General features: G+C 29.3%; 1 protein-coding gene across 1 annotated transcript; it reads right to left on the bottom strand.

Moving 5' to 3' along the window:
- Positions 1-2,571: 2,571 nt before the first annotated feature.
- LOC128034920 (uncharacterized) lies at positions 2,572-3,375 on the bottom strand. The gene has a single exon (XM_052624321.1). It carries the CDS (start codon positions 3,222-3,224, stop codon positions 2,817-2,819), a length of 408 nt encoding a protein of 135 aa, XP_052480281.1. The 5' UTR covers positions 3,225-3,375; the 3' UTR covers positions 2,572-2,816.
- Between the last annotated feature and the right edge of the window lie 11,960 nt (positions 3,376-15,335).

Genomic DNA, 15,335 nt, shown 5'->3' on the forward strand with positions numbered 1-15,335 from the left:
TTGTTTTCAATTTAAAATGACTTTTAGAAAATTATTTACTTTTATGAAAAGTTAATATTTGTTGGTATTTGGATGAATCATGTAATATTTTACATTGTTTGACAAATTTCTTAAAATATTTCATAAAAGTTGTTTTCAATGAAACAAACATAAATTTGAGATTTTTTATCTTTTATTATTTAATTGAGTTTATTCTATATCTATAAATTTATATTTTACATTGTTTTTACATATATTAAAAATATTTTGTTAAATTCAGGTTTATTACAATGTCGCTTTTAGTTACATGACTACCAAATGAGTATTTTCTATTTAAAATATGACATCAACAAAATTGACAAAAAAATTTAACAATATCAATAATTGGACTTGATTTTCAAATCATGAAGAGTACATAAATAAAGTATGAGACTAAATTACAAATTTGTGAAGAGTACATAAACTTATGACATATTTTAATATTTATACTATAAAATATTTATTATTAATATATTTATAATTATAATAAATATTTATTATTAAAATATTAATATCGAGTATTTTCAATAATATGTGAAGAATATTATTTAAAATTAATATTTTTAAATTTTATTATTAAAATAAAATTGAAATATTAAATAATGTATTAAAATAATAAATTATATTAACAATTTTTATGAATAAATATAAATAATTAAATATTTATGTTTAATAATATTGAAAAATATAATATTTTATATTAATATATTAATAATTTTAAATATTTTAAAAATAAAAATAAAATTTATTATCAATATAATAATATTAAGCTTGATTTAAGTTAATTTTATATAAAATAAAATTACTTGTAGAGGAGCTCTTTTCTGGAAAATGACTTATGCTTTTTAAAAGGGTAAGTCATTCTACAGGAAAAAGGATTTATTTATGTTAACCTGTAAATCATTTTCCGTTGACCAAGCTGTTTTCTGTGAAACAAACACAAGAGAATGCAAAAAATATTTTTCGTAAAACCTTTTACATGCAGACAAACAGTCCCTAATATTCTTCAAAAAATCATGATAAACTATCAATAATAATTGGTTAAAATATGCTACAAGTCTATGTACTCTTCGGAAATTTGAAACTTAGTCCCTCTACTTTTATTTCCAGGGATTTAGTCATTATATTTTTCAGATTTCAAAAACTAGGTCCAATTGTTGACGCCGTCTTAAAATTCTATTATCAAATTCGTTTGTGTAAAATTTTAATAGTGTTAATAATTGAACTTACATTTTAAATTTGAAAATAATGAGGTTAAATTTCTTGAAATAAAATAGGAGAACTAAATTTAAAAGGTAGAATTAGAGAGTTTGAGAAATTGTTAGATACAAATCTAGAAAATAAAGAAGGTCCTAGTAATCCAAGAAGAAGAATAGGATACAAATTAAAAGGGTAAATACGATTATGATTTAATGTATCATTTTATACATGAATTTTGATTTGATCCAATTCTTATAAATTATTAACACAATTATTGATATAACATCGTTTTATGTTTATATATTGCATACATAAATAATTATATTTATCCAATATAAAAATAGGTTGATGTATTTATTTTTTAAATATGTATGATTAAATCAAAATTAAAATTTCAAGTGTACATTTGAACTACAATTAGACTTTCACCAAATTTAAATTCAGGTGTCCAATTACACAGTTGAAATAAAATATTCAAAAAGTAAAATGGCTTTGTCCAAAAATAACAATATGACATTTTTCAAAATTTGAATCTTTCAGCACACGAAAGTAGAGTAAAATAATAGCAATCTACTTTCCCTTTATTTACTTCAACAAATCTTTACTGCATTAGTAAAATGTCTACTGTAGACCCCCCCAATTTGTCACGTGTCCCCTGGGATACCACGTGACACTTGGTCGGATAAAAGGACTTTTCCCTTTCTCTTCCTCTTCCCAGCCAAAATTAAAAGAACAAATTTTCAGTGTTTCCAAATTTAGCACTTTCTCATCTATTAAACTTAAATTCTTTTTCTCTCAAGCTTTGTACCGATAATGGTCCTCCTTCAGCATAAAACATTGTTGTTAATGGGATCAATCATTTTTGTACCGATAATGGTAATCCTTGGTGGTTTTGGGTGCCATGTTTTTCTCTCGTCATGGTTACAAGGAAATGATGCTTGTCGACGGGATACAAAGGGATTTTAAGAGATTTAAGAAACAAAGTTATTCACATTTATATATTTTCTATTACTTACCACAATATCAACTTATCATATCAATAAATAAAAATAAAATTTCAAGCATTGCACACTTTGAAAGTACAAATATCACGAAAAAATAAATTTTATTATTATCTCAAAAGAATGTTATCTAAAATATATATCTTTTATAAAAATAAAATTGACAAATTTTTTAATATTTAATATTTTATTGTATTCTTATGGAACACTTGTCAATTTCTAATTTTGTTTGTGGAATTTAAAACTCCACTAATAACGTATTAAATTTATTATATTTCCTTAAGTTTAATGAGGTAGTATGCCAAATATTTTTCTGTCTTTGGCGCAATATATTTATCATCCTAAGAACAAATTATACCAATACATTAATGATAAAATTCACTAATTTTATAATAAACATACATAAAAGTAGCATGGAAAATGCTCAGTGGACAAGAGATGCGTGAATGTTGGACGATAATTTATAACCTTTTAGCGTGGAACAAGTCCAACCAATCACCTTATTTGATATACCAACAGATTCATGATCGGTGGATCCCCATCCTCTACTGGCTCTACCTTAGCTGCATTCCTCCCTGCAGTCGTTCCAAGAACCCTCTACAGTGAAAGGTTAAGGTCTAACTCATCTTTAACCTCCTCTTTCTGATCATTATCATCACCGCCCTGTTTGCTTTGAGATGTACTGCCGATGCTCGTGGGATTGGGAGGTAATTTCTTCAGCTTATCAGCCTCTTCCATGAAATCTTCACGTTGAAAGGAAGGGTTCCACGCTACAACCTGCTTCTCTTCTTCGAGCAACTTTCGCTTCTTGGTTTCCCTTTGATCATCTGCAGCACCACCCTTATTCATGTTTTCTGCTGATGAGGGGTTGTTGATGATCAAACGATCACGAGCCTCTCGTATGCTCTTGATGAGAGCGTAGAATTTCTCCATATTTTCTTCCTCCTCCTCATCATCGTCACGGGAAATCTTTCTCTTCTTGCTTGTAGAGCTACGACTCTCCATGTTTGATTTTTTTTCTTCTGCAGGCAGACAGCTTGTAAGAAGAGTCCAGGGTGAAGATGATAGCCTAAATTATTAGAAAGGTCAAGGTCAAGGTTTCGATCACTTTGCTTTTGTCGCTCTTCCGTAGCTTCCCTACACACTCATTACCCCTTGGACAATATTATCCTCCACTGCTTTCATTATGTTCCTACTTATCGAGCTTGGTGTTACACCAACAAACCCATTTTTGAAGAATTGTTTTCAATAAATTAGATTATTCCACAATTAAGGAAATTTATATAATAAACATATTTATAAAAGATTGTTGTAAAAGCTAAACAAAGTTTTAATTGCAGGATTTATCATTACTCCATACTATTTCAATCAAATATCTAAATCTAAGTCAAATAATAATAATAATATACGTAAGGATACTTTATAATTATAATTGAATATATGGATAATTATAGTAGTAGTAGGGTTGAGATTTTTTGTGTTATTAAGTCGTATTTAAAAAATTAAAAATAAATAAATAAAACGAACATATGACAAAATCTCAACTCTCAATTAAAATTTTTCTCATAAATTCGTCATAGTTTTAATAGAATTAAAATTAAATCACTTCAACTGACACACTTAACCTAACAAGGGCAAGGTGTGCCACAACACACAAGGGAAAAACCCCTTAGTGATGTCGACTTCATAGCTTAGGAGTTTTAGAATGACTCAATTTTCTATTAAACTATTACTTTATGTACTCTGAAATTTAGTGTAACTCTTAGAAAAATTTTCTATTAAACATTTTTTTTAGTTATTAATTAAAAAATAGAATTTTTTAAAATTTTTGAATAATTATAATTATTTATAGTTTCAAAAATTAAATTACGAATTTTTAGTTTTTTAAGATGTTTTTATATTTTTTTTCAAAAATAGCGATAAATCCTAAATGGTATATCAAAATAGATGTAATACCCTTAACTCGTATCCGTCGTTGAAATACGGTTACGGAGCATTACTGTATAAACACATATTAAAAACATACATTTCCAAACAATTATATAACCATAGCATAATCCATTCAAATACATGCATTTCGTCCCTTAATCGAGCGCTCGATGCCTTAGAAATACTTTAGAAATGATTCGGGATTAAATTGGGAACATTTGAAACATTGAGGAAAAAGTTGGAAAATTTCACTGTAGGGGTCACATGGTCGTGTCCCAGCCTGTGTCCGTGCCCGTGTAACTCTCGAAGTTGGGTCATACGGCCAAGCCACACGCTCGTTTGTCAAGCCGTGTAACTCTCGAAATGGCCTCACACGCCCATATGCCAGGCTGTGTAACTGTCTGACTTGCAACTTTTAAAACCTACATGGGACACACGGCCGAGACACACGCCCGTGTCTTAGGCTGTGTGGATAAGAAATTGACCAAAATCAAGCCATTTCTTTCACCCAATTTGTAACACCCCTAACCCATATCCATCGCCAGAATAGGGTTATAGGGCATTACCGGAGTTTACAAATTAATTTACAAACATTTCATTATTTCATCAAGCATTCATATTTATAACCAATCAAAATCAAAACATTAATGAGCTAACGTTGGCAAATTTAACTTATTCATGCAATTATAACCAGAATCAAATCATCTAAAATTACTGATAGAACCAATGGATAGTGTGATATATCTCCGACAAGCTTCCAATCCAATCGAGCTTCCGATAATCATTTCAATGCATCTAATAATTATACATATTACCAATAACAATTCAATTCCAATAATAAAATACATATTTATATAATATTCATCACCAAATAAAATTCACTTTAATTAAAATTATACAAAATATAGTTCATACGAACTTACCAGGCTAAATTGCAGAAATACCAAAATTCAGGGACATTTTGGTAATTTTTTATTTTCATCGAATTTCCACCCAATCTTGATCTAAATTAATATTTCATTCAATTTATTAATTTAAATAATAAAACAATTCATTTCATGCAATTTGGTCACTTTTTGATATTTTTACAAATTTACCCTTAAAATTTTACTTTTATTCAATTTAGTCCCTGAACCTAAAACATGCAAATTAGCCATTTTTAATGAAAACTCATGCTAGTTGAATAATCATATGTTTTCCTCCTTCACCTCTCCATTCCACATCCTTAAATGTATATAACATGCTTATATGTAACATTATCTATAATTTCATTATTTACTTATTTGTTCATTCAAAGCTGTCCACTTGAGTCATAGTCACAAAATTATTTATATCTTGAGCTACATAACTCCAAATTGAGATCCGTTACTTTTATACGAAACTATACTCACATATCTTCTTACTATAAAATTTTTAGAATTTTTGGTTTAACCAATAAGTACAGTTTATTCTTTAAATTCATCCCTATTCTGCTGTCTGACAGTTTTGACCCTTCTTCACTAAAAATTAATTATCTCCTCGTACAGGATTCAGATAATGTTCCCGTCTATTTCTATTGAAAATAAACTCATTAAATATTTTAAACATATAAATTTAAGCCCCTAATCATTTTTATCCAATTTTTTATTATTTTCCAAAGTCAGAACAGGGGAACCCAAAATCATTCTGACCTTATCTCACAAAATTTATTATAATTCATGATTTACAATTCCATTACTTACACTGTTTCTTCTATGAGAAACTAGACTCAATAATATTTAATTACATATTTTGTTCATCCTCTAATTCAATTTCTACGATTTATGGTGATTTTTCAAAGTTAACCTATCGTTGCTGTCCAAAACTGTTTTAGTGCAAGATGTTAATAATCAAATTTATAACACCCTCCTTTCCTTTCTCTACAATATTTTCTATCAATTCCTCTTGTTTCCTTCACTAACATATCAAGAACATAGAACCTTATATAATAAAACCCTACATTAACATCAATTTCATACTTTTCAATAATATCAAACTCAAAAATATATTGAAATTTTGATGTTCTTACATTGCTCTATTGATTTCAATCTTTAACTTGATTTTATCTCTCCTCCAGCCTTTATTTCTTGAATCTAACTTGATATTCTAGCTCCCCATGGTCTCCTTATCAATTTTCTCTCTTGGTGGCTATGGAAATTTCTTTGATTTCTAAGTGAAAATGGTGAATTTTTATTGAGAGGACCAAATTGTAAAGAAAAGAAAGTTTCTTTCTTTCTTTTCTCTTCATACGTTGGAATGCATGGGAGAAGATGATGATTCTTCATCTTTTCTTCCATATATATATACTAAATAAAATAATAATAAAATGATAAAATATCATTTAAAATTAAATTAAAATATTAATAAACTAATATTTATTTATTTAATCTAAAATATCTCCAACATCATCATTATTTTATAGATTTCTCTTTCTTCTAATTGACCATTTTTCCCTTTAGATCTTTAAAATTCCATCCTTGAGTCATCACTTAATTTGGTAAAATTATGATTTAGTCCCTCATAATTCTTCATCTATTTAATTTGGTCCCAATTCATCCATTTTCCTTAGTTTCTAGATTATTCCACCCCTAAAATATTTACACTATTGGTCCTTTAACTTTTTCATATTTACACTTTAACCCCTCAAATTTTGAGTATTTACTCTTGGGTAACGAAACTTTTCTCACTTTTGCAATCTAATCCTTTCTTTAATTAATATGTCATAATATACTTCCCAATGTTGTCATAACTCCAAATTCTCCTTTTTGTCACTTTATTTCCTTACTATATCAAAGATAATATCTTACTGTAAAATTTTCCAGGGTATTACACAATTCAAACATGTACCTACAAGCTATTTGCACATATAACCAAGACCTTAAAACATGCCCAAAACATGCATAAATGACCAAATCTCTATACCAATAATCCCTACAACCAATATGCCAATAAGGCACTTCAATCACAAAGATTCATCAATAGCAATATTCAAAATCTTTAATAGTTTCAAAAATGAATGTACAAACTAGCTGAATTTAATTACAACGATCTTAAAAATATAAAAATTAAAAGAAATGGGTGAAAAATGGCTTACCATGCATAAATTGAAGCATGGCCGAACCTTGGTTCTTCTTGCCATGGTATTTCGGCGATGAACAAAACAATTTGGAGAAGAAAACCATTATGTTTTCTTATATTTTAACATTACTATTTTATTTTAATTATAAAAATAACATATAAAACATTAAAATTACAAGAAATTAAAGCATCAAGCCGTTTGACTATTTAAAGGATGATTAATTTATCCATTAAGGCCATCCAATTATAATTCTTTAATCAATTAACATCTTCAAATTAATAGCGATTAACTTTTTTCAATTATTACGATTTAGTCCTTTTAATTAATTGACTATCTAAACATTAAAATTTCTCAACGAAACTTTAATACAATTTAATAACACTCCGTAAATATTTTAAAAAATATTTAATGCTCAGTTTATAGAAACGAGGTTTCGATACCTCATTTTCTAAAACCACTTGAGCTCAGGGTCTTACCACTTAAACCTAATTGTTCATTCAAATAGTATAATTTTTCAATTCAAAATTTATTTTAATACCACATTTGACTTGTAGATATTAAATAATAATATTTACGAACTTACTCGTCGGATTTGTGGCCCCGAAACTACTGTTTCTGACACCACTGAAAAACGAACTGTTACAATAGATCAGTACCGATACATACTGTAGAAAATGGTACATCCTCTAGTACAGTACTAACTACCTTGCCTTAATCAAGTTTATCATACTAATTATATTTTTTTTCTCTTATTTTGTTTTAAAAGAGTTTTAAATATACATGGTATTTATGTTCTTTAACTTGAAATTTAGTCATATTGTCATCAATATTTATGGTAAGTTTAATTTTTGCCAGTTTAATTTTTTTTAATTTAACTCAAACAAATTTATTCAACTTGACTCAAATCTCATTTCACTTTACTTGATTCGAAAAAATTTCAATATGACTCATCAGGTCAACTAACTCAAAATTTGTTCACTCGATTCGATCGAATGCTCATCCCTAATTTTGAGAAGGCAGTGCAAAAGTTTCAATTGGAGTCTTTACATTGACAACAAATATGAATTTTATTGAGTTGAGTATGGAGGAATTGCCATACGATGATGTAAATGCTAGAGGTGTCCATGGGTTGAGTCAAGGCCCGTTCCCAAAATTTTTTCAAGTCCAAACTAATTCTTGGGCTAGCTCAATCTGCCCAAAAACCTCATTTTACTATTCAAAAATTAATAAAATATTAAAAATATTTTTAGTTGATATTTTATAATTAAATGTAAATTTAAAAATATTTTTATTATTTAAATTGAATTTGGGTAGGGTCGACCAAAAGTGTAAAAATACTTGTCCAAGCTCGACCCAAGTTGAGTTAGACAAGCTACCCAGCCCATGGGCAAGTCTAACGTCGACAATGTACCCTATGATGACGAAGAAGACAATGATGGTTTTGATTTTGACCGAGACATCTTACCTAATACTACTACAAACTTCCTTTAGCTTGGTGGACCTACTTGCGTTCTTACATCGAGTAAACCTTCATCCCATATGCGCATCATCCACATAGATGCAATGCATGTTTTAAAATTTCTAGAATATCCTGATATATTATTAGGGCATTGTAACAACAATCAAATACCACAACTGATAAAGAATGATGTGGATGAATGCAGAAGCGGATCGTAAAGTTTGTCAAAATCGCAAATTTGACTTAGGGTTGTAAACATTCGGAAAGAAACTTGGATTTTTGACACAACCTGAAACGCAATCAAATCCAAGTTAAATAAAAAATTTAAAATAAATAACTAATATAATTAAAATAGAATAATAAATCTACGATTACAACAATAAGGAAGAAATTAAAAAAGATAGATGAAAAGATAGAACGTGGTACGTAGAAGTCTTAAGAAACTCTTCTAAAAGAAACTCAAGAGAAATTCTTGAAAAGAAAACTTAAAGAGAATTTATTAACTCAAAAGAGAAGTTGAATAATAATGAATTGGATGATCTGTACAATGCAAAGGCCTATATATAGGCTAGCTAAATAAATCTAAATAAAACTCAAGTATACTAGAACTCTAAATAATCTAAACAAGAAGTTTAGTTTAAAACTAAACTTTCTTGTTGACATAAAACTCTAAATAACTTAAACTACTTAATAATTATTAAAAATTTGGAATAATAAAATATTAAGTAATGATATTTACAGAGTTATTATATAGGGCAATTAAAATTCGGATGGTCAATTTAGTCGAAAATGTGGTTAATTAGGGCCCATGGACTAAATTGTAAAGTCCAATCGCTATAGATTTTTAATTAGGAAATGGATTGGGGACTTAAATTGCAATTCGCCAAAGGTTGAAAACAATAATTAGACCATGCTTAAGTAAGTTTTAGTGCATGGTATCATTATATGCAAATTAACTTAAGTAATTTAGGATTTGTTAAATTAAAACTTAGTTAATTATGTAATTAAAACTAATCAACAACATAATCCTAGTATAAAAGCTAAAAGATAGGGGAAATATGGTCATCTTCTTCACACAACATCGATTCTCCATAGAAACAGAAAAGATGAAACCATTTTTAGGGTTTGAAATTCAGCCAAGAAATTAGGTAAGAAATCTAAGTCCATTTCTTGTAATTTTTGTAGATTTGAGGTCATGGGAGCTTGATTTAGCTAGCCCATATACCAATTTGTAAAACTGTTAAAGTTTTAGAAAGTTACTATTGGTGAGAATTAGATGAAATTAGTGTGAAATTGCTAGAAATTAAGCTTAGATTAAGAAAAGGACTAAAATGTAAAGCTTAATTATTAGTTTTGTACATTAGGGATCAAATTGAATAAAATTTAAAAGTTCCAAATTTTGGAATAGGAAATAGATAGTCCTTAATGAGCAATTGTGAAATCAGATTTCAATTAGAAACTTTAAATTGAAAGTTATGTTTGTCTTGAAATTAGGGACTGAATTAAATAAATTGTAAAATATGCTTGATATTGTAATTGATTTTGATTTGAACTGAATTTGATAGTATTGTATGTTTGTGATTTTAATTAGCTAACAATGACATGGAACCGTTGAGAGGGAAAAGAAAATTGAAAGTCGTCAAGTAATAGCTCAGAAATTCGGTTTGTATTTATATGATTCGAGACTAATTTAATTACCGCATATTCATGTTATTTTGCATTATACAATATTGAGGTGAGTTGTTATTGGATTTTTTAATTGAATTGCTTCGGTTGAGATTGACTTTCGAGACAAGGACTAAATTGAATATAATAGAAAATTTTATGATTTGATTGATATATGATAATTGGTATGAAATTGAGTTGAAATATGTTGTCTTATATGATGAATTGATGGTTAATTGGATATGATAAAGTATGGCTTGAATTGTTGATATTGAATCAGAAATTTAGTTACCCTATTAGCTGTTCGGACCAAGTCGAATATAGTTGGCATGCCATAGGGTCAAATTATTGATTGAAAACCATAGTTTTTGGGTAACCCTGGGTGGTAGATTGTACACATTGAGTCATAGTTGCCGAGAAACTTGGGCTAATAGATAAATTAGATTGAGAAAACCATTGTTATCAGGCAACCCTGGGTGGTAGTATGTACTTGTATAACGTCATCGTTGCTGAAAAATCCGGGTGACGGATCCATGTATCCGTTTTGAGTATGTGTCTCGTTTTGAGTCAGTTTTCGAGTAACCCTGGGTGGTAGATTGTACACATTGAGTCATAGTTGCCGAACAACTCGGGCTAACAGATAAATTAGATTGAGAAAACCATTGTTATCAGGCAACCCAGGGTGGTAGTATGTACTTGTATAACGTCATCGTTGCCGAAAACCTGGGTGGCGGATCCACGTATCCGTTTTGAGTCTGTGTCTAGTTAATAGGGTTATAAACAGATGAATTGATTAAATGGTAATGTGAAATGGTAGATGTAAAGGAAATACGATATGTGATAGAAAACAAATGAATCGAAAACGAGCCCTAGGGCTAATCAAGTATGAATGAGCCAATAGGCTCGAAAATGATTGAAATGTGGAATAAAATTTGACATTGTGTATAAATTTATATACTAAGAAGGATAAATTAATTAGTATGTATGAACTAGGGATGAAAAGCGAGATGAACCAAATGATATGTGAAGTTGTAAATGATTGGTAAGTTTGTGTATATGCTCAAATGAATTGGTATAAGGTGGTTATATATATACTTATCACTGTGAAAATGATTGTGTTATGGTATGAAATGGCACGAGTTTAAATTATAAATTGAATTTGAATTGTATGTATGAAATTGTTTAAATTCATTTTATATTGACTTGAATAATAGAAATATCACTGAATGTAATTGCTCAGCGTACGGTTTGCTTTCTCCGTGCGCAGGTATAGTAGATTCCTGATAGTTTGCACAGTAGATCTAGCATCCTGAAAGCAATCCCCAACTCAAAAAAGTTTATATAAATCTCGTTTTGTTGTAAGTATGACATGTATGTAGGTTGAGTCAATTTTGGTATAAAACTATGTCTATATACACTTTTGATTTAAAAGTTTGGTGTATGAACTTGGTCAATTAATTACATTATATAAATGGATTCAAAATATGAGGTTGAATGTTATGAAATGCCGCAATAGTTTATGGCATTGGTGAATAGGTATTTATGCTCGAAGTTATGAATGACTTGTACTAAATGGTTGAATTATAGAAAATGTGATATTGGTATATCATAGAATAAGTGTTATGGTTCAAGAATTGGTTCATTTAGATAGCATATTTTAGCTGAAACTATGTTGTGATTAAGCAATTTGGTACATTGAAAAATTGTAGGTTGATGTTCATTTGAAAAATTGTAGGTTGATGTTCATTTGATATTTTGCAGAAATAGTTTGTCACGTTGCGACGTTGAGCATGAATCGTTGCAACGAGACCTAATCAGTATGTTGCGTCGCAACGAGGAACCCCTAATGTTGTCACATCAACCTAAAATTTTATAAACATTATAGTTTAGTCCTAATTCGATCTTAGATTAGCATTAAAGCTTTCGTAAGCTTGTATAAGACCCGTAAATGAATATTTAACATCTACGTACTTAACTTGCTTGTTATTGAATGTTTCCGGCAACGAATACGACACCTTATACTACAAACTCGATGATCATGTTGAGTATAAAATATTACATGTGATATAAGATAATTATTTCAAAATTTGTGATTGATTTTATTCGATAACATCATTTTCAAAGTTTTAATTAACTTGTAATAAATAATTTTTAAGAGTAAATGTGATGGGAAAACGTGTGAGGGACATTCACACAATCGTCATAGTAGAGGAAAGAGTGACGCATGCATAATGACACATGCGATGATGACTTCAAGGAATAATGATGGAGACTTTGGAATTAGTGGTGTAGGCTTACATGCTGATCTGCACCACATATTTTATATTATATTATTTCATGCCGGAAATTCGATGATTATAGACCTCAAAATAATAAAAGATCATTTTTATTCGTCAGAAAATTAATTAATGTTTGTGACTCCAGTCAACTCCTATATTTGTACACCTTTTTATTGGAACGAATTGTATGAATTAAATTAGGGCAAATTATTGAGATGGTCACTCGCATTTCTATTTTACTTATCAATTCCTTTTCATTTAACCACTCATTAAGTTCATTTTGCATTTTAATCACTCCACAATTTAAAAATATAATAATAAACCTAGGCTTTACTATTTAATTTAATCTTGATTTTAAAAAATTAATAATTTTAACCTTTAATATTTACATATTCTTAATTTAATTTTAATTCTAAAAATTTAAAAATAAAAATTATTAAAATTTATAAATATATATATATATATATAGAATATTCAAAAAAAAATATTAAACTTTAATATACTTTCACATCTTCCTTTTTCATAATTTAATATATTTTAAAAATACACAAGTTTGACCCAAACTTTGAAACACCACTGAAGCTGCTAGCTTGGCCACCAGCACCAGTGTTGCCACCGCCGTCCTCAGGGTGGCTCCGACGGGATTGAGCTTCATTCATTGCTTTAGTGAACTTCCTCACAGCTTCCTCTATCAAGCTCTTCATGGTTTCCTCGTCAAGGTCGACCATTGTTCTCGTTCAGGTTATGGGATCCAGCATCAACACCAATGTTCCTAAGCAAATCATCAGCCAATTCTTCAATGGCTTTATTCTCTTCGATTGCTTTTTTCCCAAGCTATTAGCCTTTCTTCCATGTATATGTTCTCACGTCGCATGTCTTCCAGTTCAGCTTTCGTGACATTCTCTGCGTCCTGTATTAATTGCCCAAATAAAAGGGTCAATGATGAATGAAGAATAAGATCTAAAACTGAAATGATTCAAGGGAAATGATGTTACCATTTCACAAAAAAAAAAACACCAAAAACAGATTTAGAAGGCTGAGAATGAATAATAACTTAATATGGAAGAGTTAGTTAAACCATGAAAGCTAATTAGAAAAAAAAAAGTTTAAGGGTTTGGCACTTATAAGCAATGATTTGGACATGTCATTAGGATAATGTTTTGTTTAAAAACTGAAAATAACTTATTATCATATTTCAAGATAAATTGTTTTAGTATTTTCTGGCAAAAAAATGTTTTGGTAATCTAATATATAATTGTTAAATATATATATGTCTTCAATAATTATAAAAAGGAAAATAAAAAAGTGTGAAAATATATTAAATTGTAACAATTTTAAATATATTTTTATAATTTTTGAATATTTTATATATTTATATAAATCTTAATTAAGGTTTTAATTTTATTTTGTATTTTTAAATTTTAAAATTTTTAAAAATTATATTTGATTTTTAGAATCAAACGTAAAATTAAAATTGATAGGATGTGTATTTTGGATAAACCATGAAAAGACAACAAAATTTGCTACAATAGGTAAAAAATAGCACACCACTAACCCTCAGGCCCTACATTCAGACCCATTCACTAATTAAAGAAGAAACATTAACAATAGACTTGCAACATAATAACTTAGCTTGTACATCCATTTTAATCTGATTAAAAGAGTTTGAATTTGCCTTCATGACTTCCCACATAATCTTCCATTCCTCACCTGCCACATCACAGTATATGAGACTGCCTGAGAGCTCGGTCAATAAACACCCATCCATCGAAGAGAGAAAAGAAAGAGTGAAAAAGGAACTGAGCCTGGATTAATCAACTCAACAGTCACTAATACTATTTCCCGAAGCAGCATTGTTTGTTTGTGAAGCATTGAATTGGGTTGGATGCAGAATAGGTGAAAGCAACTATAATCTATTGAAGCGTTGTGTTTACAAAAGAACGTAGGGTATGGGTCAAAGGAAAAAAAGCTGAAACATCGAAAATTTGTTGGGACCGCTACTTTTCCAGAGCACTTAAGTCTACACTCTTCGATGATATCCTGATTTATATATGATTATTGTATCTCCATGCTGCGCGTGATGGACCTAGACCAGACGGAGACTCTTGTCCCGGCCCCTCCACTTTGTTTACTAATATTTATTAATTTCAGTGCTGCTATCTACCATAAAACCTAAAAGAAAGAAACTGATGACGGTTTATTTACTGCATGCCTTGAAATCAACCCCACTTTCCCCCATTTATTCTCTAATTATATCTTCTCTTTCTGCTTTAGTTTCTCGTCCTCTACTAGCTTTTTGCAGTTGGATTTGTTTGTTTACAAGAGCTTTTATCGTGGTTTTAAGACACACTACCAATGTGTGGAAAGGTGGAATATTCTCGCTCTAACTTTTCACTTGTTTGTGACTTGTATGCCTCAGTGCTACCTTTATATGCCCTAAAATAAATGCAAAAGCTTTATCAGATGCCACGGGGACTCCGTCACTTGAAAAAAGAAAAATTGCATACTATCCAAGTCGAAGCATTCATAATCAAACTGCATTGCGAGGCACAGCTTTCATAAAACATGCATTAAAATCGATGAAACCAGAGGTTAAAGTTCATTTATTGATGATCAGTATTCTGATGTCTGCGTATATTAGTTTGCAAAAACCAGATGTTTATTATAACATAGAAATTTAGCAATAA

Source organism: Gossypium raimondii, chromosome 11 (genome assembly GCF_025698545.1).
Source record: "Gossypium raimondii isolate GPD5lz chromosome 11, ASM2569854v1, whole genome shotgun sequence".
In the NCBI taxonomy this organism is placed as follows: domain Eukaryota; kingdom Viridiplantae; phylum Streptophyta; class Magnoliopsida; order Malvales; family Malvaceae; genus Gossypium; species Gossypium raimondii.

Coding starts and splice junctions, on each gene's coding strand:
- LOC128034920 (XM_052624321.1), bottom strand. CDS start 3,224: ATGGAGAGTCGTAGCTCTACAAGCAAGAAGAGAAAGATTTCCCGTGAC.